Genomic DNA, 24,714 nt, shown 5'->3' on the forward strand with positions numbered 1-24,714 from the left:
GACCTATAGAATCAGAATATCTGGAGGTGGAGTCCAGGAATTTGCATTTCACAAGCTTTCGTGATGATTCTTAAGACCCACTCAAGTTTGAAAACACCCTGGTCTAGTGTAATCTCCTCATTTCACTTAGGCTGAGGCTTGCTCTGGGCCCCACACCCAGACAGTGGCCAAATGGGGACAGAGAGCACATTAGGCCTTCAGGCCGTGAGGCATGTAGCCAGGGTCTTCGGTACAAAATGCATCTGGGGACCCAACTTAGGACTTGTCAAAAACCACCTGGGTGATTGTCATCATGAAATAGAGCTCATGTGTTCATTCTGCAGGAAAAGAAATCCATCCATCTGTTCGCAGTCAGAGGAGCATGTTCATGTGGTGCCAGATGTGGCGTTGGGTGCCATGGTAACGGCATGCTTCGGTCAAGATGGTCGGGCCCTACACACAATTTCTGAAACAGACCAAAAAGAAAAAACAGAAAAAACCCAAAAAAATAAAACCAAAAAAACCCAAAACCTGCTATGTAAGCTGTGCATGCTCAGGCCTTGTTCCTGCTCTGCCCAGAACATGCCCTTCTGTTCCCCTCCTCTCCTGCCTGTCAGGCTCCTATGCACCCATTGATACCCAGCCCAAATGTCCCCTCTTCTCGACCTGTGGGCATTGCTTTCCTTACTCTGTCCTTAAGGCTCTGGGGAAGATGGCTGTGTCTTTGTTCCGGAACTGATTTTGTTCCTGCATGGAGAGTGGGCTTCCCTGTCTCCCCCATTAGGCTGTGGCCATGGGAGGCGGTAGGAATCTAATTATTCATTGCCATTGTGAGGTCTGTCACCGTGATGTTCCCAGGGAATGCCATGGATTGAATGGAACAACGTGCTGGTGAAGACTGAGGTTGGGAGTTGCTGACCACAGCATCTCTATCCTTGCAAGAGGCCAGACTAGAGTGACACCCTCCGGGAGAGCAGTCAGGACTTTCTTCCCAAAAAGCTGATCATGCCTGGTCTTAACCGTTGCAAACTCAGTCAGCAAGCTTATGCTTTGATGAGAACTAGAGCAACAGATTCAGGGATCTGCACATGTTGTGGGGTGTGGTAGGTAATATTATCATTCACAACCGTTCACTTGTCTACATCTTGACTTTGGGCTCTGCCAAGAGACTTGCTTTGGCCAGTGGGCTGTGGAGGACGTGGTGAGGGCAGAGGCTTGAGGTGCACTTCATGGTGGGGCTTGCCTTCTTGTCCTCCTCTTTTTTTGCCTTGAGAAGAACAGCCCTGTCTAGCCATAGGCTTGAACCTCACCCATAGCTTGGGACCAGTCCAGGGAACCCAGACTAGATCAGCAGGATACAAGAAATACATACTGTTTTCTGCTGCTGAGGTTTTGGGGCTGTTTGTTATGCAGCCAGAGCTGACTGATGTAAAGGGCCTAAAGTGGTGGTGGACACAGTGACTCAGGCCTGTAATTCCAGGATTTGGGGAGGCTGAGCTGGGAGGATTGCTTGAGGCAGGGAGTTAGAGACTAGCCCGGACAACATAGTCCAACATAGTCCTATCTCTAAAAATAAATAGGAAAATTAGCTGGGCGTGGTGGTGCAGGCCTGTGGTCCCAGCTACTGGGTAGGCTGAGGTGGGAGGGTGGCTTGAACCCAGGAGTTGGAGGTTGCAGTGAGTTGTGATGATGCCACTGCACTTCATCCTGGGTGACAGGGTGAGACCTGGTCTCTAAAATAAAAAAAGAGAAGGACCTAAACTGGGGAATAGCAGAGTCAGATTCACCAGCATGTGGACTTAGAAAATCCTTCTCTTTTCTTTACTCCTCCTAGCTTTAGCCACATCCTCTGATATGCACGGGACACAGGTGTCTTCTGGAAAAGTGGAAGCCAACCTGTGGGGAACAGCAAAGGGGTCCCTCGAGGAAACAAAAACTCCCCACAATTAGGAGAAGAGTTGGGCATCATGGAACACTCAGGAAGCAGGCTTGTGGGAGGTGGCGCAGTGTCCTCAACTGTAGGGGTGCTGAGCTGAGCGAATGGGCCATGTGTGCTCCTGGTCAGGATGCCCCAGAAAGCTTGTGTGGGGACTGCCTGCAGGTGACCTCTGGGTGTGGCCAAGGGGACGTGGGTAGGGCACCAAAAGCATCAGCCACAGGGGGCTAGACCGGTGCACACCTGGATCTACCCTCTGGCTTCCCAGTGGGTGAGCCAGCAAGGCCCTGCCCGTGCACGTGAGCAGCTGATTGGCTCGGCAGAGTCCCAGGCCACACTGACAGGTGTGGCCAGAGGGCACAGTGCATTATCATAAGAGAGCCCGTGTGATTTATGGCAGTGGCAGCCCGGCCAGCCCCGCCTGTGGACAGCGGGAAGATGGAGGAGTGCTGGCAGGATGCTAACAGGATGAGGGATCTGCATTTCATTGAGACAGTGTGTTGGAGTCCACGCAGCTGAGATTAAATAGCCTGTCCCCTGAATGCAGAAAACCAGAGATAAATCAGGCTTTACTGCAAGCAGGGTGGCAGGGAGTTAATTAGGAAAGAGAAAAAAATACATTTCAACTTACAAAAAAGCCAAGTGGGTGAGCAAAGGACAGCTCAGCCCCTCCAGGGTTGCTCCTGGGGAGAGGCTGCCATCCCCCCCTCCCACCAAAGGGCGCACAGGATGGGGAAGGATGTCACCTGGGAGGTGCCAGGGTCTGGTGGAAGGGGGTGGGACTGAGGACTGCCCGGTGGGGCTGAGCTTAGCCTGTGCCCTACCAGCGAGGTTAGTTGGGCCCTGAACGTCCAGGCTGGGGACAAGTTCTCGGGATTGTCCTGGTGCAGGGTCAGGAATCGTGGGCCACGCTGAATTAGTGCTCAGTAATACTCACACGGGGACTTTCACTCTGAATCTCCCAGCTCACCTCTTGCCACTCCCCACCCGGCCAGGCGGGGCCTCTCGCAGCCCAGGCACCCTCTTCCTCTGGCACCTTTCTGCCTCTGTGACTGCCCATGCCGGCCTCCGCCTGGATCACCCTCCTCATCTTCTCCCATCTGATGGCTGCCCCTCGTCCAAATCTGTTTCCAACTCTTGGTTAACTCATACTTTCATCCCTCAGTCACTTACTGAGCCTCCACCTTCTGCTGGGCCCTGGTAGGAGCTAAGACCCCAAGAGGCCAACTCCTTCCTCTTGTGAGGGTACTGTCTGGGGGCATGGACCCGTGCACGGGCAGTTCTAGGACAGGCTGGGGGTGTTAATGGAGGAAGTTCAGGTTGTTCTGTGGTGGGGTGGGAGGGATGGCCATCCAGGAACACTTCTAGGAGGAGATACCACCTGGGCTGGTGTATATGATAGTCAGGTTAGGCTACAGTTATGCTCCATAACAAATGCTCTCAAGCCTTAGTCGCTCAGGACAACAAAACTTCATTTCTTGGTCACACAAGTTGGCCGTGGGTGCCTGCAGCTCTCCAGGGCAGCTGTCCTTGGATTTCTGGTACCTATTGTCAGTGTGTGCTGGTCTTTGGGGGAGATGACACTGGAGGGTCTCACGTGGTCCATTGGCCACATGGTGCAGCCAGACTTCAAGGGGGCAGGAAGTGTGAACTACTTGTGTGTCTAGGAGAGGGAACCTGGGGCAGGTGTCACGGGCAGCCACCACCACTGCTCAGTTTTGAAGGAGCAGGAGATAGCTAGACACAGGAGGGGCATAGCCCAGGCACAGGCAGGAAGGGGAACAGCAAAGAGTTCACCATGGCTGGAGCATGAGTGTAAGTGTGTGTGCATCTGTGCGTGACTTGAGTGTGTTTTTGCATATGTGCAGGTTTGCACATGTGCATGTGTGTCTGTGTGCACATATGCATGTCTATGTGCAGCACACATGTGCTGCCCAAGCTGGGCAGCTGCCCCCCTTGGCGTGAGCTCTCCTGGGTCCTCCTCTGACTCCCTGCAGGTTGGTTCTGCTTCTCCTCCAAGCTATGGGTCCCTGGAAGGCAGGAAGGTAGGGAGGGTGTCTGGAAATTGCTCATAGCCCTCAGGGATACAAAGGAGACCATAATTGACACTGGTGCTCAGAAAAGAAAAATGCCAAATGGGAGGGAACCACCTTTTATTGGCCCCTATACAGGCAAGTACTTGCTGCACGGCCACCAGTCCGGTTGGTGGAAGCTGCAGGCAGAAGTGCAGGCCCAGCCTGGCCACAAATGACTCAGAGTCCACAGTGTATCTGAGGAGGTCAGGAAATGCTGCCTCGGGCTGCACTTTGGATAAGTCCCAGCTTCTCCTGGGGGCCAATGCCCTGAAGGAACCATGAGTCAGCACCCCTTGCCCTGAGGCTGCCAATGGGGTCAGAGGTCAGGGAGCCTGGGCTGGTTGCCCCAGCCCTTGTGGGAGGCGCCCAGTGTCCCAGCAGGTCACACCCTATGTATGGGTGGGAGTCTGGCATGAATAGCTGAGCCTCCTCCATGGACCAGCAGTAAAACATCTGAGGCCCAGATAGGGGTGTGGAAACTTCCAGATGCAGCCAGATGCCCTACGCTGAGGAAATACGAGTCTGGCAAAAATCTTTATGGTTCCCAGAGGTAACTGTGGAATCTATATTTCCGGACTTCTCTGTGCGTGCGCAAGCCTGCACATTCGGCGTATGTGCTTCCTGCGTGCATTGTCCACACGATAGTTGGGCAATGTTCTACTATTGTGTCTCCCTTGGGCCACTGTCTCCAGGACATGCTGGGACCCACCGGGTTGCCCTGCTGTTTTCCACAAGCCCAGAATTCCATGGGTCCCCTGTCCATGTGCTCTGTGGCCTGTTGATGGCTGCTTGTTCTTTTTCTCTGACTTTGGGCTGTTATCAGCAATGCTGCAGTGGGCACTCACAGGCACCACTGCTGTGCCCAGGGGCAGTATTTCTAAGGTGCAGAGGCTTAGCATTGACCCACAGGGTCCTCAGACAATCTCTCTATGCCTCAGTTTGCCGATCTGTGAAATGGGAGGGTGGTTGTCAGGTGTGGGTTGAGTTCTCTGACTGTGGTGTCCTGCCTGGGCGTCGGGGGCTCAGAGCCCTGTCCTAAGAACCCCCTACACCCAGGCCTGGCCAACCAGAGGACAATGCCCAGCTTGGGAAGACAACAGGCCCTTCCCGGGCTGTCAAGCGTGAGGATTAGATGCAGAATAATGCAGTCCCCGATCAAACCTGCAGCTGTAACTCAGGCCCCAGACGCTGCCAGTGCCATAAATTTGGGCGGAAAGTGCAGCTCTAGCAGTTTGCGAACAAGAGCAGGGGAGGCCGAGTGAATTACAGCCATGGAGGCAGCAGAGGCCCCCTGCCCAGCATTGTTAGCTAGAGCCAGGGATTGATTGCTCACTGGCTTTAATGAAATTGAATTTTAATTTATATCCCAGCTCACGGTAGGGGGCAAGGGTGTGCCCAGGCAGGGGTGGGCTCAGCCCCAGAATGGGGATTCCTTCTGCAAGGGGGGCCTGAAGCCAGTCCTATAGAAGGGAAGGATGAGCACCCGGGTGGCGCCTGCACCCCAATGTTTCTAGCACCTGCAAGCCTTGGGCAATGGGCAAAGTGCACCCCCCATCTGGTCACTCCTGCCATGCTTGGGTATAAGCCTCCAGGAGGCTGGGGTGAGGGGTCCTCATCCCTGCCCTCTGCGGGAACTGGAAGCTCTGCCAGGTGAGGGGGAGATGCTGGGGGAGGGGAAGGGTAACACTTCTCGGGACTCATTGGGAACCTCCGACTCCTTCATCTCTCCATGGCATCCAAAATGATGCATTAAAACCCGCTGCTCCTAACTTCGGTATTAGCATGGTGTTTCAGGCTTGTGGAGACTTGGGCGCTGCTCCCAGGGGCATCTGTGTGGCCCTCACCCATCTGCATGTACCTGCTCTGGGGGGATAATGTCTTTGGGGCAGGCTGGCCTGGCTTCAAATCCCAGTGGCACATTTCTTGGCCTTGGGAAGCCCCTTCCGGTCTCTGAACCTCAGTTTCCTCATTTGTAAGTTGGAAAGATGAGAGTATCTGCACTGCAAGCATTTCACAGACGACATGAGTCATGTTGGTGGACATCTGGCCCCAGAGAGACGAGGTTTGCAGTAGCTGTGGTCCCACAGTGGAGCTTTCCCAGACCCTGTGCCAAGCTCACCAGGCAATGTGCCATCAGTGGCCAGGGCTGGGGGCCAGGCCAGCATCCCCCACAATGGTCTCCTCAGGGCCCAGTGAGAAGGCCTCCCAGAGGGGCTGGGAGGTATCCTGGGAGCAGGGATCATCCCTACCTGGCTCACCAGTGTTGCACCTGCCTGGGGCAGGGGCTGCATGGAGGGGCAGAGGTGCCAATGAGGAGCTGTCCCCCACCCCCGACCTGCCTGGGAGGCTGAGGCTTGATCCCTGCCTCTTCCACTGTGGAGACCCCATCAGGGCACCTGGACATTTGTCCGGGCCCTGCCAGTGGCCTCCTGTGTGCCCCTGGACACGCCGTCTCAGCTGCAGGCCACAGGTCCCCATGAGTAGAGTGGGCTTGCCTGGCTCTTGAGGGCCTGTGGGTAGACCCCTCCCCACTCCGTGCTCTCCCACGTGCCACCCATGAGCACCCAGAGCCCCAAGGTCCAAGTGCAGGCCTTGGCTTGGGGCTCCCTGGGCCAGTCCTGCTCTCAGTCCCACCTGTTCTGTGCCAGGGCGGTGGAGAGGCCGGTAGGCAGCACTGTCAGAAAGTTGGGACAGGTTGATTAGGCTGAGGCTGGTGAGCGAGGCATAAATCCATTGGCTCCAGGTGGAATCTGTCAAGGAGAAGCCATTGGTTTAGATGCAGAAACTGGTGGAGAAAGAGAGTCTCAGACTGTTTGTGCTGGAGGCACCTTCAGAACCCACTAGGAATCTTCAGCTCCCACTCTTTGATTTTATAGGTGGAGAGACTCCGGCCCAGAAAAGGAAAGGCACTTGCCTGAGGTCACACAGCCCGAGAGTGGGAGAGCTGGAACCAGCCCAGAGGCATGGGCATGGCGAGGCGTGGTCAGACCTGGGTCTGGGAAGGAAGGGATGGGAAGGAGGTAGGTTGCTCTGGGCCACGAGATGGAAGGGGGCTGGGTTCTCTGCTGTCCCTCTCTTTTCCAGACTTCCAATTCTATCCTCACAATTTTTAGTGAGCAGGTGCTACCTTGGTGTATAGGAAAAGGTGCCAGTTCTCCGGGTGGCCCCACCAGCACCAGGCATGCGCCCGGCCAGCAGGCACAGGCAGGCTTGGGCCCACTCAGACACCTGGCTGTGTGCAAGAACCTTGACTGGCACCGTGTGCCATCTCGACCCTGCTGCATCTTTCTTTAAATCTAATCACTTTGTTTTCCCAATTCAAACAGATTATAAAAGGAAACTTTATAGCCTTGATTTATGGGACAGCAGCAATGCTTGCCAAAACAGATGATAATACAAAAATAAATATGTCTCCAATATACTTCATATTATATTATATGGTATGTAATATATACAGATATGGATATATATTATTTATATATATTACATATATACTTACCTATGTATTATTTTTACAAAGTGTGTGCACCCTCTAAAATCACCTAGCAAGCTGGGAAACACTGCCTTAGCCCAAGCCTGCAACTGAGTTCTTTTGGGCTGAGGTCTGGCAGCAGGCTATTGTTAAAATGTGCAAACCTCAAGTGAAAGCAAACCCATTTGCAAGACTGACTGACCATGGGGCTCTCCTGGGGTTCTGGGAAGGGACTGGGAATAGCTTGGCCTTCACAGGGATGAAGGTCCAGGGTCAGGGCTAGGCCAGGTGCCGTGAGGTGGGGTGCAGGGCCGCAGATAGCAGGGATGGACTGGAACAAGCACCCACTGAGCCAGGCACTGGCTCAATGCTGGCATCCATCCTCCCCGCAGCCTTCAAGGGGGCCTTATGTCCCACTTCCTTTCACTACTGTATCTTCTTGAGAACTAATTCCAACACAGAGCAGCAGAATACACCTGCCTTCTACCTCCGCTGCATTCCAACACTTCCTGTGCAGGTACCTTTTCCGGACTTCCTCAAGGGTAAATGGGACAGACATTCCTGAAGCCTCCTCCCCTCATGTTCTGCCCCAATCCTTCCCTCCTCTGCCTCCTGGGGAACAGCCACATCCTCAATGGATTATTAATTTTTTTCCATGGCAAGAATTTCTAGTTATCACATATGTGCTTAACCATAAGTCACTGCATAAATATGTAATCATATATGCAGTGTTGGTTTTCAATTTCATGCATCTTGGCCCATTTTACAGTTGGAAACCTTGAGGCCCAGGGGACTGAGCCACTTGTTCATTTGCACATGGTCATGAGTGGTAGAGCCAGGCCCGAGCCTGGGACCTTTCCCCCAAAGCCTCTTTCATGGGAGCATTCAGTGACCACACGGCCCCTGGAGATGAATTTCCCCTCCACACAGCCTGCCCTGGCCAGGGATGAGGATGCTTGGATTGCATCCAGGCCTGGGGACTTCCAGGGTGGTATCAGGCCTCAGGAAGCCCAGGTCACTTGGGGGCTGGGAGGAGAAGCAATAAGAACCTGCCCTTTGGCTCCCTGTTGTTTGCAGAAGGGAGATCAATACCTCCTCACTCCAGCAAGCTGGTGCATGAAGTGGTGGCCTGCGTGCGAGGTGACCAGGATTGGGCTGAGTCTTTGCACAACACGGAACAGCTTAATCCTGGGGCATTTATGTCACTAAGGATTACAGGACTCTGGATCAGGGGATGGGGTCCCAGTTGCTCCTTCCTGTTGCTCTGGCTGAAGGTGGGTCATGGGCCTGGGGTGGGGTGGGGTCTACTGAGCTGGGAGCTGGCCTTTTGGGTGAATGTAAAGAGGGTGGGATGCTCTGGGGGGCAGCACAGATTGGAGGGAGCAAGGCCACCAATGGGTGAAGGGAAAGTCAGAGTGGGGTCTTCATGCATGCGTGTGGGATCACAGTGAAGGCCCAGCACTGGCGCGTGCCCGACCACAGACCTGACAGCTCACACTCCAGCAAGCTTGGACACTCCAGTGTGCACAGCCAAACACACATGTGCACATGCACACCTACACAAACTCACAAATGTGTGCAGGCACACTCAGAGCCCAGCGGAGCCCTTCCCACCACTAGAGGGCACTGGCCGTCTTCCCAGCAGAAATTCATTAGCTGAAACTGATGCATGAACACACACAGAGCCCCTAAAAAAAAAAAAAAAAGAAAGAAAAAGAAAAGAAAGTCCCTCAAAAAATATAGCCGTTGATAGTAATTCAAGCAGATGACATCGTAAATCCTGGAGGCTGATAACAATAATAATAAAGTGTGAGCGGCACAGCGCCAGATTAACAGAGATATTTAATGCATTCCCTCCCAGATCAATAAGCCGAGCTGAGCTTTTTCCCGACACTGGCATCCGAGTTGGCCCCTTCTCCAGGTTTGTGGGTATCGTGCACACCTCCTTCCCAACACCCTCCTGCACCACTAAGAGCCGCTTTGGTGGTGGTCGAGGGGTAGGAAATCACATTTCCACAGCAGTATCCCTGTCCCTTAGCTGGCCACTCTGCTCCCCAGCTGTGACCCGAGATGCAGCAGGACATTGGTCCTGCCAGGGTCTCTGTGCAGCTGGCCCAGTCCCTTTCTGTCAGTACCCCAACCTCAGCTGGGCTGGTGCTGCCCCCGGCTCAGCCCTAGGAGGGGCGACTGCAGCAGAGGGACCCCAGCCTGCATCCCCTGCGCTCACTCGTGGGGAAGGACCAGCTCCATCCATTTTCCTTTGACTCCTGTTCACAGCATAACTTCCCTCGCTCTCAACCAGGACAAAAGGCAAATGTGTGTGTCTGTATAGCTGTGAATTTTAAGCTGTCAGGGTCTCCTAGGACAGAGAACGATAGGCTTTTAGGGGTGAGTTCTGAGCCAGACCTCCCAAGCTCGTTTTGTTTGAGCGTCTGTGTTCCTGATTGTTTTGGGGGTCTGGGAAGCCTCCCCCAGCCATGCTCAAGGTCAGAGCCACCTGTGAGATGGCCAGAGGGGCCTCGGGTATGGGGCCCTCAGCCCTCACAAGGCCCTGACTCCAGAGCGTGCCCAGAATGGGCCCTGGCTCGCTGCTCAGTACCTGTCCCCACACCACACCTTGATCTCCGAGCTGTGTGGCAGGGCTGGGCTCCCTGGCCCTGGACCCTATCTCTGTAATGTTCCTTGAGAAGGGTGTGGTGGCTTATGCCCATAGTCTCAGCTACTCAGGAGGCTGAGGTGGGAGGATTGCTTGAGCCTAGGAGATGGAGGCTGCAGTGAGCTATGATGATGCCATTGCACTCCGGCCTGGGCAACAGAGCAAGGCTTGGTCTCAAATAAATAAATAATAAATAAAAAGCAACAAAAAACATTCCTTGATCAAGCACTTCCTACATGCTCCAGGCTCTGCTGGGTGTGGAAAGGGAGGGCGAAGGAGATTCAGGAAGGGTCCCGATGGGGTGGGAGCAGCCGGGCCAATCCTGACTGCAGACCCACATGGTGATGTCTGCGGTGAGGTGGATGCAGTGGCTGGGAGTGTCAGCATTGAGACCCAGGAGGAGGAAACAATGTCTCACATGTGGACGGACGCTTAGGTGTTTGAAAACACATCTACCCTTCTAATAACACTTCCTAAGTCCCTACTGTGTAGCAGGCATGTGAAGCAGTGACTATGAGGCAGGGTCCCTGCTCTTCTGAAGTTTAACTTCTAGTCTGGGTGTGTATGAGCTCCCTGCGGCTGCTGTAACAAATCACTGAAGGCCAGGTGATTTAAAACAATAGAAACTTACCCTCTCACAGTTCCAGAGGCTGGAAGTCTGAGGTCAAGGTGTCAGCAGGACCTCACTCACTCCGAAGTCTTGGGGTAGGGGGATCCCTCCTGCCTCTCCCAGCTTCTGGAGGCTTCTGGGGTTCTTGGCTAGTGGCCACACCACTCCCATCTGTGCCTCCCTCTCAGCTGGGCTTCTCTGGGTCTCTGTGTCCACACCTCCTTCTCTCTCTTATGTGGACATTGCTGCTGGATCGAGGGCCACTCTAACCTTGCATGACCTCACCTAACCTGATTATATCTACAGAGACCCTATTTCCAAATAAGGTCGCAGGCACAGGTGGTGGGGGTGGGTACATAGTTCCATCAGCTGCAGGGTGAGAGACAAAAAGAAAGAAAAACAAGGCATCAAGAAAGAAAGAGAAAGTGCAGGGACAAGCTGGCGCTAAGACCTGCCCTAGGGGGAGGAGACGAAGGGAGAAAGGGCCAGGGAGGGAACACACAGGCCTTGGACAGAAAGAGTTCCCCAACCCAACAGAGGGCCAGGTGGCTGGATGTAGAGGGTAGGAGGAGGAAGGTTCTGGAAGGGGCTGGGCCATGTAGGCAGGGTAAGTTGTTTTCATTTAATTCCAGCAGCTTCCAATCGGAGGGTATAAAGCAGGACAGTGACCTTCCAGTTTGTGTTCCAGAAAGATTCCTTCACCAGGGGTTCTTCACTGGAATCTGTGAATGGAAAACCCAGGGGTCTGTGAATTTCGACTGGAAAAAATGACATCTTTATGTTCCCTGACCCCTCATTGAAAGTTGGCATTTCCTGCCACAATGGATGGAGGCAACAAACCACAGGGTGTGGGGCAGCACCTGGAACTTGTTCCCCCCACAGAACACGGGTTCTTCCTATCCCACCGCAGCTGTCGCAGGTACCTCTGAATGAACACCACTTATGCTCGTCACGACTTTGAAGTAACGACAGATGTTGGCCCCGTCACTAGAGCTTGTTATTGAATCTTGTTATTTAATGCATTCACAAAAAAGCACATAAATTACCAGATCGCGAATTTGCTCTTTAAATATTTTGATAACTGTATTTCAACAAAGCTGGTTTTCTTTGCAATCCTATGTGTTTTACTTTACACATGTAAAAAGGGGTCCCTGGGCTTTCACATTTCCAAGGGGTTCATGGCTCATATGGGGCAGGTGGTGGGGCTGGGGAGAGGCAGGGGATTCGAAGCTTCTGTCTGGGGTCAGCTGGGAACCGGGGCTGAGTCTTGGGTTTCCAGCCTGAGTGGCTGGCGGGTCAGGGTGCCATTTGTGAAAGGGGAAGAGGAATAGATTTCCTCTTTCCAGGGAGAAAATATCGAGTTTGTTTGGTTTTGGATGTTGATTTTGAGGAAATCCATGTGGAGAAGTCAAGGGGCCCTGGCTTCTCTAGGCTGGCAGTTTAACCCAGCTGGGCTGGAGGTGCCAATTTGGCAGTTTGCTTGCATGAGCTCACTTGGTCCTCACGGAAAGTTGTCTCAGAGCTCAGATGTCCCCTTCCCATTCCTAGGATCCCCGTCATCCCACGTCACAGGTATCTCCCAGCCCACACACACCTGAGGACTCCTTACTGCAAAGTGATGCATGGCCAAGCACAGCTGGGGCCAGTTCTCATGTCACCAAGATGCCTACAGTCCACCTTGTGCTGGGCCTCTGGCTGGGGACACGGTGTGGTAAGAGCTAGTCTTGTTCTTGGGGAGCTAATGGCTTCCCTGATTCTGTGTCTGTCTCTTTTTGTTTTTCTCTCTCTGTTCTCTTTCCCTCCCTTCCTCTCTCCCTCTCTGTCTGTCTGTCTCTCTCACACACACACGCACAGGCGAATGCAATTTCACAGCCTTGTACCCACATTCACATCCCACCCCTCAGACAGGCTGGGGGAGGCATGCAGCATCGGTCAAAACAAGATCAGAAGCAAATATGATATGCGATAGGAAAGAAAGAAATTCCTGTATTAGAGATTCATTTCTAGTCACCCCAACCAACGTGGAAACTTTCAATACAATTTTTAGCCAAGCACCTGGGGCTTCAAAGCAGCCTGTGCTGAGAGGAGAGGGCGTGCGCTCTGGCTCCCTCATTCACAAACGGCTAATTTTAGTATCCACACAAACCAGAAAGCCAAAAATCTTTTCTCCTCTTCTCCCCATGCCCCCTCCTCACCCACCTCTGCCTGGTGCAGATGCAACTCCTGCCTACGCCCAGGAGCCCGTGGATTCCCGATGCTGGCCAGGACAGCCTTGTGTGGCCCTGCCTGGAGGGAAAAGCCTAGGTGCTCCTGGGGGCAGAGGGCGTAGTTGACACCAGGAGCAAGGCAGGAAGTGGACATGTGGGGACACTCAGCCGCAAGGAGGAGTGGCTGGGGGGGAAAGGCTGAGCCAAGTCCCCACCTGCAGCCCAGTATCATGGCCCATCCCCCTCCTTTTTCAGCACTGCTTTCTCAATTTTGTCTGACCTTGGCCTCTGCCCTTGGAAGGAAGCCAGATGAGCCTGTGCCAAGGAAACCCCGAGGCAGGGGTGGGAAGCACTTGGAGGTTCCCCTCTTTGAGTCTTAACTCTGTTTCCAGCTGTGAGACACACCCATGAGCCTCAGTTTCCCCAGCTTTAAAATGAGGGTGATGAACACCAGGTTTGGAAAGGACACATGTGAATGAGCCAGACACACAGTAGGTGCATTAGTCCCTGGGAGGAGATGTCTCTCTTTGACTAGTTTGGAGGGTCTTCTTCAAGGCTAGAAGACCCAGAGGCCCAGAGAGGGTGGTCCCTGCCCTCCTCACCCAAAGTAGGCGCTCTGAGATGCACGAAAGTGATGGACGGGGCTGGAGTATGGAGGCAGGTCAGTGGGACCTTGGGCAGCTGCCTGTGCAGGGTTGAAGCTCCTCCAACCCGAGGCCAGGCCAGGTGCCAGGGTGGGAGGGGACCTGCTGAGGGCACAGGGACCCAGGCCTGTGGGGAGGGAGGCCCTGTGACCCCTTAGGTGGAGGACAGCTCGGCCCTGCTCCCCAGAAGCCCCTGTGAGCTGGCTAGGGGCAAAAATGCCCTCTGCTTTCAGTTTCTGATTTTTTAAAAAGTGCACAGAAAGTCAATGAAATAGTTGTATCAGGAGAAAAGTTAGATGTGAGCCAAGGAAAGGTCACCGAGGGAGCTATCTATTGCGTGCGTGCTCACTCTCTCTCTCTGAGCTGCCAACATATAATGTCATCCTTCTGGTGTTTTTCTTGGATTTTTTCTCCTCCTCCTCAGCATACTTACTGGTCGGCTAAGGCTTCAGGGAATGAGACCAGCCATGAGAAAGGCCTGAATCACGGAGCAGGGATGGCCTTGTGGACTCTCAGGAGTGGGTGTCCCTGGGGTGCCCCCCAGCAGTGACCTCTGAGAAGGGCCAGTTCCTTCTGGAAGCCACCTTCTGCCATGTGAACCTGCTGCACCCAGAGTGGGTCAAGCCTGAAGCAGGCTGGTCCAATACTATTCCTCCTGCAGGGATGGGAAGCTGAGGTCCCAGGCTGGAAGGCATCTGGATGTGAGTGACTCAAAGTGGACTGAGAGGAACCCAGACTGCAAAAGGCAGAGATGTCCCCTGGCTGGGAGACAGGTGTAGGCAGAGATATGCCAGGAAAGGTCCAACACCACGATCGGATCGCAGTGGGGGAAAAGCCCAATTCCCAAGTACAAACGTTCCTGCCACACCAATACAGGGCTACTAATGTAACCTCACTAAGTCAGGAGCTGGGAAGAGACACCACACTCAGCCCTGGCTGGGGCAGGCAGTCTCTACCACACTGCAGGTTTCCCTGTCCCCATGGGGCCTGGCTGCTGTCCACCCCCTGGCTGTGCACATTCTCAGCCCCTTTAAAACTGAGACCCAAAGGCAGTCTCTCAGAAGTGTCTGAAGCCAAGAAACATAGTCCAGCCACCAAAAAATGAATCCCAAGACTTGTTTCTTGAATATTATGAAGCAAACACATCATTCATAGTCACACTCGAAAATGTGCTCCTCTCCTCTTCGCGTACACGTCTCTCACACTGCCCTGCCTCCTCTTCTCTTGGGAAATTCCCCCCAGACTTTCACCCCCGTTTTTGCCCAAATGCCTCTCGCCCTCCTCCCGGCATAAACGCCCCAGACTGAGGGTAGAGCCTCCGCAGAGGGGTGGCAGAGGGGAAGCAGCCGACCGGGCAAAGCCAGAACCTCAGCAGCGGGGGGAAATCTCCCCTGCGTGTGGGCGCCCTGCCCCGTTTCACCTGCGTTTGCCTGGACGGGCTGTGTGTCTGCCTCGGACCGCTGCACTCGTCTCCGGTGCTGAGTGCTCTTCCCCGCGCTGTTGCGCTGCTTCCACTCCTCGTGGGCCTCTGCTCCGATGTCACCGCCTCAAAGAAACCATGCCATCTAAACACGCTCCCCTGTGGCAGATATGTTGTTTGCCTCCCCAGAGACCAGTCCTGCTTTCCGCGTCAGCATGGTAACGCGCAGAGCTCCAGCGGGAGAATCGTGCTTGGTCAAAGCCTGTCATGGCTGCTCCTTCCCCTTGCCAGTGATTGGCCCAGGGGCGGGCATGTGACTCGGTGTTGGCCAATGAGATGGCAGGGAAGGACTGGGGGCTGCTGGGAAGGCTGTTCCTCCGTGGTGAAGGAGAGACTGCACGCGAAGAGGAAGGTCTCCATTTCCCTCCCTCCCTGCTGTGGGCACCGCATGTGGGGATGTGATGCCTGGATCTGTGGCAGACATCTTGTAGTGATGAGGCAACAGGCCTGGCAGAGCAAACCAACACTTTTCTTGAACAGTCAGCTCTGGCGAGACAGAGCTGCTGCCTGCATGGCGCCAAGCACTCGAGGTCGAGTACTGGTCGAGGTCGAGCCCCTTTTATATGGGTCGTGCGCTCCAGTTTGCCAGGGCCCTTCTGTCCCTACTTCATTACTCTGGCTCACTTCACTCATTTGCATCCTTGCTGGCCCCTGGGCCCCTCCAATAGCTGTGCAACGGCTTGTTTAATTGTGTCTGTCCCAGCAAGCTGCGGGCACCCTGAGAGTAGGTACTGGGGCTGATAATTTCCTGTGTTCCAGGACCCAGCACTGCGCCAGGCAAGTGGCAGGAATGTGGCAACTGTCTGAGGCAGCGGTCCAATAGAACTTCTCGCAGTGATGGACATGTTGTGAGCTGCACTGCCCGATACAGTACCCCCCGGCCCCATGAGGCTACTGAACGTTTGAGATGTGGCTAGTCTGGATTTTTAATTTTATTTACTTTTAATTGATTTAAACTTAAATAGCCATTTGTGCCTAATGGCTGCCATTAGTGTAGTAGAGAATCACGCCCATCTCTGTAGCTTCTGAAGCCTTTTCTGCTCCTGTTTTCAGAGCCTGTTGGGCTGGTGAGGTGATGAATGAAACTGCTTCCAGACACCCTGGGGCTCTTCTTTTTCCCCATCTCCCTTGCCTGGTATTGTTTGAGCAGAAGGAGACCTCCAGCCTTTCTGAGTTCTGAGAAGCTGGCATTCCACACAGCGCACCCAGCAGGCCCAAGCCCTCTCTACACAGCTAGGATCACCTGTCAGGCAAGTGACACTTTGCCCTGAGCAGCTACAGTTTGTAGAAAACAATCTGTTGGCTCTGTAACTGGCTTAGGACATTTACTACTATTTCAGCCCAGAAGTTCCCAGAATATGGGCTTTGGGGATGAGGTGGATTAAAAGAGGCTTCAAGTTCTTTGGGACTCCCCCGATAGAGTAGGAATTTATTTTCCTTTTCCTTGAATCTGGGCTGGTCCTCCTGACTCTCTTGGGGATGTGTTGTTCTGAGACTCCTGAGGCTAGGTCATAAGCAGCTTCTGGGGACGCTGTTTCTGGAAGCCTGAGTTGCCATTAAGAAATCCAAAACCCTGAAGCTACCAAGCTGGGGATGGCATGTGTGGGCACTGCGATTGCCAGCCCCAGCTGAGCCTGGCTTCCAGCCATCCCCACAGCAGCACCACCAAGGACCACCTGCGTGGACTAGTGTTCCTGAGGGTGGGAGGAGGAGAGGATCAAGCTGTGTCCTGCAGAGGTGGGGTAGTCCCAGCACCAAGTGTCCCTCCAGACCCCCAGGAGAACCACAGTTCACAAACCACACACACCACTTTGCAGTTTAAAAGAGCAGCTCCTGGGTCAGGTTCTTAGAACTCAAAGCACGACTGGGGCATGGAGGGGGACAGGTGAGTCCACCATCCATTCATGACACCTGACTCCATGAGCCAGACAGGCCAAATGGAAACCCACCTGCCTGTGTCCAGGGGTGCCACCCCATGGAGGGCTATGGGGCTCCATCCAAGGGAATAAGCATGTAGTCCTTGGTCCAGTTTACCCTGCAGAGAGACTGCACAGATGGATGCTCAGGCAGTTACTCCCTGGAGACAACCAGACGTTCATCAGCAAGGCCGGTGAAGCAAAGGTGGACAGCCCTTGGCGGGACACCAGACTGCTGTCAAAAGGAGGAAGTACATTTGTTTGCTCCAATTTGAGCCCCAAGATATGCACTGATCAGAGCTCCAAGATACACGTTTAAACAGACCAACCCAAGCAAGGTAGAGCACAGCATGTACAATGTGCTCTCTGTGGTATCATGACGAGAGGAGGGAATGGAGTTGGTACGTGAATATGGTTTGTGTGAGCATGAAGAGCTCTGGAAGGACGCGCTGATGCTAATAAATTTGGTTTCTTGTGTGTGTTGGGGAAGGATGGGGCTGAGGGATGGGGAGAGGCGAGGATTTTAAATGTAAGCCTTTATAACGAGCAGCTTTTGAACTTTGTGTTTTACCTATTAAAAGTGGATACAAAATTTCAAATAAAAACAAAGCCTCTCTACCTTGAAGCTTCTTTCCTCTCTGAGGTTCCTGGTGCTGCGCACTTTTTGCCGTGACTTCTATAGATGGTAGGGCCAGTCTGAGAAATGATAGGCCAATACTCTGTGTCCTGTGGCCACTGTGGATGGTCCTGGGTTCTACACCTGCAGCTTCATTCGATCTCATGACAACCTCCTGAGGTTGTCATAACTGTTATTGGTGTCTCTCTTCTCCTTTTTCCCAGCAACCAGCAGCATGGTGACCACAGAGGGACCACCTGGGCCTATAGCACCAAGAGGAGCTGGCCAGGGTGAGCATCCTGGTCGGCATGGCGGAACTACCACAGAAAAATCCCGTGGAGAAAGGGAAGTAGGGGTGACTAGGACGCCAATTCAGAGAGAAGCACTTCCAGGAAAATGAGGCCAGTGGATATGGTGGCTTTTGAGGGCAGCATGGTGGCATGATGCCAAAGCTCAAAGACTTTCCCTTCCTGCATTTGCCCCTCCCCAAAGCAGCTCCTTCCTGGCTTGAGCTAGAGAGCCTGCGTCCCCAGATTTGTGGCCTGCTTAGGTAGAAGCCCAGGGCCTGCTGGGCTGGTGCTGCAGGGGCTGAGCAGCTGCCTTGTCTGAGAGAGTCTCAATCTGTCATCTTGTGACCCCAGCCCCACGCCAGCCACTGCCCAGGACAGCAACCACTTCCCCAGTTACTGGAAGAGCAGAGGAGATGCATGACCAACACTCCCGGGCCCCAGACAGCAGCTCTGGATCGGAAGATCCAGCTGAGAGACTGTGGTTGGCAAATCCACCAGACCTGAATGCAGTTCCAATATACTGGCTGTGTGACCTCGGTCAAGTTACTTAACCTATCTGAGCCTCACTTGTCTCCTGTATAAAACAGAGAAGAGTTTGGGAGGTAAGTAAAGTAAAATAACATTTACAAAGTGCTTGGCACACAGAATAGAAGCTCAAAAAAATATTTGTTCGTATTTGCCAAACCCAACAGCAATGGTTCTTAACCTTTTTGGGATTACAGGACCCTTTGGGAATCTGAGAAAACCTGGACAGAAAAGTGTGCACGTGCACATAGGACACGATTGCTGGGGCTTGCGTCTTGCAGTGGCTCTGAGCTGCTTGGCTAGGTCCTGTGAGGTGGACCAAGCACCGTCGAGGTGTTATCAGCCTGGCACAGGCTCCGGCTTGCTGTGCGGGCAGCCTCCCTGCACCCTGGGCCGGCTCCAAAGAGCAAGCTCGGCGTGCAGACCCTTGTGCGATAATTGGAGCTGCAGCCAGACCTTGCAGGGAGCTCTGTGCAGTCTTTCCCTGGGACCCCAGGCCCTGCTTGGTCCTGCAGGCAGCTGCAGGGGTTGTCAGTAGCTGACGAACAGGACCCGGGAGCTAGAGCAGATGTTGAAGATCTCCTTTGAAATCCGCATGTGGACAGGTTCCTCGGGCGCCAATCCCAGCCTCCTGCTAATTTCACCAGTGCATCGGGGGAGAGCCGGGCACAGGGAGCCTCATTCCTGCCCTGCTCTGGTCTCCTCCCACCCCTTCTCATTAGCAAGTATCCACCCCCCAGCCCTGCAATCTGGGGCCTGGTTACAATCACCTGGGCCAAGGGGATAAAAACCCACCACAAATTCTTTTCAGATATCTTTCCCCATGGCCTGTCTTCACCCCCTCCCCCCAAATTACATGCAAGCCACGAGTTTGCACGACAAGCCCAAGAATTCTGAAGTTAAAGAAATAAATATAAATCAATCAACAGGCCTTTTATCTGGGACTCTTTTCCAGTCACGTCTGTCCACTCGGCACTAAGCACTTTACAAGGAAGCCCGGCTTGCAGGGAGAAACGCGATGGCCTCGGCTTGGGGGAAATTTACTGTTTCACTTAGGGCTTTAACAAGATGGACGCAGAGGCCTTCCAGCCCCCGCATCTCCTGGCATAGCGGCTTCCCCGGCCCTAAATAACTGCAGCTGGGCCGAGGAATCATGGCCTCTCTATACCCGGTGCATCCAACTTGTTTCCGGGGGCTGTGTTGGAAAAAGCTGCATTGCTAAGTGGCTGTTGGAGGGATGCTTTTGTTTTCAGAGGCCTCGCGTTCCCTGCAAGCTCAGAATCGGTGACGTAGGGATGCATCTTTAGAGAGAACAAGGTGCCCTCTTAGGACCCCTGTCCATTTACTCCCATCTCCCAGTGCTTTGGTGTGCTTGTTTGTCTTCCAGGGGTCAAAATGCCAGAAAATGCTACAGGCCACACAGTATTGTTTTTTAGGTTGGGTCTTTATTGAGTTCTTTTATAAACAATTCATACCTTGCCTATGTGGCAAAAACCTAGCAGAGGACCAACTCCCATGCTTGTGGTATTTGAAACCATTGAGAAAAGGGCTGCTCCTATTATTTTTGAGGAATTGCTGTAGGCTGCAAGTAACAGAGAACTGAACTAACAGCCACTGAACACAATATAAAAACTTCTTTGTCTCATGTGAAAGAAATCCAAGCAGTAGTCCTGGGCTCCTGAGTGTCACCAACGACTGTGACTCCTTTCATCTTTTTGCTCCACCATCCCCTGCTCAGGGTTCCTGTTTTTCACCATCACCTCAAGATCCAAGATCACTGCTGGAGCTCCAGCCATCATGTCTGCATCCCAGGCAGAAAAGTGGTGTTTGTCTGCTTTGTCTCTCCCTAAAATCTCCCCCTTCGTTTCCTTGATTACCCTACCTGCAAGGGAGGCTAGGAAATATGTCTTTTTAGCTGTACACAGATTCTCAGAATAAATCTGGATTCTGTTAGGAAGAAAGAGAGTGTGGATATCGGGCTGTCAACTAGCACTTGCTCCCACAGTTCCCACAAATGGACCAGCAGACCTGGGTTTGAATCCAAGCCTGCCTCCTACCAGCTTCCTGTCTATACAGTATGGTGCTTGGCCAAGAGTATGACCTGGTCTGGTTTGGCTATGCCCGTGAGGTCCATTCTTGGCAAGGTTGCACCAAGGGGTTCAAGGAGAGGAATGGTTCTAGAACCCCTAGGGCCTTTGCTACCTGCTGCTGAGGAAACACAGCTCTCCTGCACTCCCCCGGCTCCTGGGCAATGGGGCACAGACCCCCTCCTGAACTGGAGGATGAAGTGAGGCTGCATGGCAGGGACACTAAATGCAAAGGGACAGGGACAACAGTGTGCGGCAAAGTGCTGAGTAAGCGGGTCCTGCCTCGTGGCAGGGGGGTGCAGGGCACAGACAGCAAGAACTCCCCAGAGCCTACAGAAGGACAGGCCCTTCCCAGGTGAAGGTATAATTTAGCGTCCAAATCAGGACGTGCTGGTCAAAGTGGGTGCTTTCGTAAGCATGCCCCAAGCCCAGTGCCAATCAGGCCTGTCCGGGGAAGCTGGGATGCATAGTCACCCCACCTTCATCCCACCAGTGAACGTGGGGCCGGAGCCCTTCTGGGTGTCAACTAAGCTTGCTGGGAGTGGTTTTCAGGTTAGGAAGGTGACAAGAACTGAAAACCTCTGCAAACTATTAAATACTAACAACAACTTAAAAAATCAAAAACAAAGAAATGGAGAAGTTTTAATGCAAGAAAGAAATAATAGCACGGTGTACTCCCCCTTCCCCGATCTGTCCCGCCTGGGAATGTGCTCACGGTGTGTCCCCAGGTCCTGTGGGGAGCACTCCTGTCCCATGCGTTACATTCAACTGCTGCTCCGGCTTTTGAGGGGCCAGCTGGCCTCGGGCCTCTGGCTGGCGCCCCCTGCGCCCCGTCTCCCTGCTCGGCCAGCAGGGCCGAACGGCTGGGCCCGGCCTGCCCCAGGTGGAATAAACTACGCCCTGCTCCGCCCCCGCCTGGTGTATCTGTCCCCGGGGGCTCCAAGGAGGGCTCCACCACCGGTAGGACAGAGCCCCTGGCCGGGCAGCTCCGTGGGCAGCAGGAGGGCCGCGTGCCCCCGCGGTGTCACAGACTGGGGCCTGCCTCACAGCTGGTCCTCGTCCACCCAGATGGTCTTGCGCTGCTCCTCGCCGATCTTGTCCTTGATGACGCGGAGCAGCTCCTCCACGCTGCCCCACATGTCGGCCTCCACCGTGGCGTACAGGCACGGCAGCGCCTCCAGCTCCTTCTCCTTCAGCCGGCACACGCGCAGGAACTCCTCCTCCGTGTCCGGCCGCGGCAGCAGCTTCCTGCAGGGGGACACTCGTCTGCTCAGAGCGTCAGTGGCTTCCCACTGCATCTGGAGTAAGGAGCCACATCCATCCCGAGGCCAGCGTGGCCTGGCCCAGTCTGGGTCCGCCTCCTTTCCCCATGCGCCCAAACTCTGGCCCGCTTGGGGCCGTCCCTGCCTCGGGGCCTGGGCCAGCGGGTCCTCCAGCATCCATCTGCGGGGCCCCTCCCCGCAGTGGTGGTCGCAGGTTTGTCCTGAGGTCTTCCGCCACCCCGGGTCATGCAGTGCGCCGCCCTGTCCCATCAGCACTTGTCCCACACGTGTGAGTTACTGTCTCTGAGGCTGCGCTTAGTGTCAGCTCTGTGATCGGGCCGGGTCTGCCTGGGACTTGGGTCCTGTACTCAATGAGGACTTGCTAAGGGGATGGGTGGGTGGGGGAACAAAGGCTCGGGGAGCCAGGGGCCTGGCGGGTGTGTGGGGGAGGGGCAGCCGGGACTCTGGGAGCCCTACCTGAACCTCTTGACGTTCTTCTCCGACACCCGGACGAAGAGCACGATGGGGAAGATGTTGGACTTGATCAAGTCTCTCACGCAGCCGATGCCGGCCTCCAGCAGACAGTGCTTGTTCTGCGAGCACAGTGGCTGCGGTCAGCGGGGGCCCACCTGCTCTCCCCAACCTGTGCGGGCTCTTGGGCGGGCTGGGACGCAGGGCCAGGCTGCACAGGTGAGACCTGGCCTCTGTGAGGCGAGCCGTAGGACTCTGCCGGGCACAGCAGTGTGCTGTTGGCAAAGGCCAGGCCCCTCACCTGGGTGAATAAAACACCTGCTACTCTTGCAGGCCTGCAAGGGCATCCTTGGCACTAGGCAAGAGGATGGAAAATGCACGAAGGTGAGGGGCCAGGCTGGGAGCATCTGCTAGGGTTCTTAACAGTGAGAAAAAGGACAACCCCTGCTCCAACAGAGGCATCACTTTAAAAAGCCACCAAACTTTGCACTGAAAGAGAACATACGTACAGCGTCCTAAGCGTGCAGCTCAGTGAAGCTCACATGCCCAGGCCCAGCGGTGGAAACGGCCAGCCCGGCGCCCCCCAGACCTCCTGCCACTCACTACCCCCACACCCCACGCTCTCCACACCCCACGGCGTGGCCAGTGCCCAGTGTCTAGCAGCACCGCGCCGGACAGCATCGCCTTCTCAGCCAACACGAGCTCTCGGCTCCAGCTCTGCCAACTCATTTTCTAGCCACTCCAGCTGTCAGAATTTCCTAAACTGCTGCGGCCCAGACTTTAAAAAACAACAGACTGTTCCAGGATGGCTGAGGGCTCTGCCTGTGCTCTTATCTGCATGTGTATCGCAAGGAGCGGGCAGGAGTGACCGCTGGCTAGACGGAGGTCCTGGCTGGGTGCCTGCTCCTGCCCTCCCCAAGGTTCTTGTCCCCACAGAGCTGCTCCCCCGCCCCGCTAGGACGCTGAGGTCACACTGCCCTGTCTCGGATCTGTCAACTGCTAGGACAAGAGAAAACTCCTTCAAGGCACCTGGCTCCAAGAGACTCGGCCTTGCATGGGGACAAGGTCTCTGCCGCCCCGACAGCAACCTTTCTGACGCCCCATTTTCCCGTTCGGTGAACGCGGCGCCTGTCACCTGCTTGCTCGCCCTGTCTCTCACCCTGACACGCTCGCCCTCTATGTCTGGCCCTTGTTATCACAACCAGACACACACACGTCCCTGAACAATGTGAGCCAGCACACCAGCACCAGGAAGCCACCAAAAATAGAAGGTGGCTCCAAAATATAAACCCACATCAGAGCCCAGAGAACAAGGGCGGAGAGAGAAAGTTAACAGGGGCCATGGGGAGGTGAGAGCAGCTCTCCATCCCACCCTTGCTGGGGACAGGGGGCTTCCCGGCCCCGCCCAGGCCCCCAGCGCCCACCTCACCTTGGCTGCCACAGCCTCGATGTTGGCCGGAACGATGCACTCAAAAGTGTTGGGGTTCTTCTCTCGGGAGTAGATGATGGTCTCCGTCTTCTGCTTTCTGAGGAACTCATCCCTCGTGACAATGTCTGCAGACAGAGGGACGAGTCCTGAGGCAGCACGAGGGGGGCTTGGGCTGATCGTCCCACCCAGGCCCTGCCCGCCCCTGATGGGCTCTACACGACTCGGTGTCTGACCCCCTTCCAGCCATGTTTAAATGAACTCTGTCTCCTCCACTGGACTGTGAAGCCCCTTGAGGGCAGGACCAAGGTCACACGTCCTCACACTCCCCATGGCAGCCCCCAGGGCAGGTGTTTAGTAAATACTCATGGACCACGTAGCTCAGACACTGGTGCAGTGCTGATCTCCAGTCACCAACCATGAAGAATTTCCTGTGCCACCCCTGATCATCTGTCCACCCCCCATTCGCATCATCCACCGATACATCCACCCACCCATCATCATCCGTTTATCCATCTGTTTATCTAACTACCCATCTACTCACCCACCTATCCATCCACCCATCATTCGTTTGTTTATGCATGTGTTTATTCACCCATCCATCTATTCATCATCTATCCATCAATCCATTTTCCTACCCACCTACCCAACCATCATCTGCCCACCCATTCTCCCATCCATCCATCCATCCATCCATCCGCCAATCTATTCACCCACCTATCCATCCACCCATCATTCATTTGTTTATGCATGTGTTTATTCACGCATCCATCTATTCATCATCTATCCATCAATCCATTTTCCTACCCACCTCCCAACCATCATCTGCCCACCCATTCTCCCATCCATCCATCCATCCATCCATCCATCCATCCATCCATCCACCCACCCACCCACCAATCTATTCACCCACCTATCTATCCTCCCATCATCCACCCACCCAATCAACCCTACTAAGGGTCAGGCAGTAGAAAGAAAAATATGTTAAAAACACAGCTGTTGTACTAACAAATCTGCAATCTAGCTGGGTAGAAGAATGTGGGTGACAAGATAATTATATAA

General features: G+C 54.3%; 1 protein-coding gene and 2 long non-coding RNA genes across 4 annotated transcripts in view; 1 reads left to right on the plus strand and 2 right to left on the minus strand.

Moving 5' to 3' along the window:
• Nucleotides 1-3,403: 3,403 nt before the first annotated feature.
• Nucleotides 3,404-15,262, minus strand: LOC142862392 (uncharacterized). 2 transcript variants are annotated; one of them, XR_012913443.1, is made up of 5 exons: nt 15,000-15,262; nt 11,398-11,450; nt 10,750-11,097; nt 6,625-6,740; nt 3,404-3,945 (listed from the first exon to the last, which is right to left on the minus strand). It is a non-coding gene; the product is annotated as an uncharacterized LOC142862392 (long non-coding RNA). The 2 variants fall into 2 exon arrangements; XR_012913444.1 differs by lacking the exons at nt 10,750-11,097; nt 11,398-11,450.
• Nucleotides 15,263-15,403: 141 nt separating this feature from the next.
• Nucleotides 15,404-16,553, plus strand: LOC105868511 (uncharacterized). Its single transcript, XR_012913445.1, has 3 exons — nt 15,404-15,589; nt 15,819-15,907; nt 16,113-16,553. It is a non-coding gene; the product is annotated as an uncharacterized LOC105868511 (long non-coding RNA).
• Nucleotides 16,554-19,839: 3,286 nt separating this feature from the next.
• CARD11 (caspase recruitment domain family member 11) overlaps nt 19,840-24,714 on the minus strand; it is a 106,412-nt gene continuing 101,537 nt past the window's right edge. The window contains exons 23-25 of the mRNA XM_020281496.2: nt 23,656-23,780; nt 22,233-22,348; nt 19,840-21,741 (exon numbers count right to left, since the gene is read on the minus strand). Coding sequence (XP_020137085.1) covers nt 21,537-21,741; nt 22,233-22,348; nt 23,656-23,780 — 446 coding nt within the window. The 3' untranslated portion in view covers nt 19,840-21,536. The remainder of the gene's footprint in view (nt 21,742-22,232; nt 22,349-23,655; nt 23,781-24,714) is intronic.

Source organism: Microcebus murinus, chromosome 19, assembly GCF_040939455.1.
Source record: "Microcebus murinus isolate Inina chromosome 19, M.murinus_Inina_mat1.0, whole genome shotgun sequence".
Lineage (NCBI taxonomy): Eukaryota > Metazoa > Chordata > Mammalia > Primates > Cheirogaleidae > Microcebus > Microcebus murinus.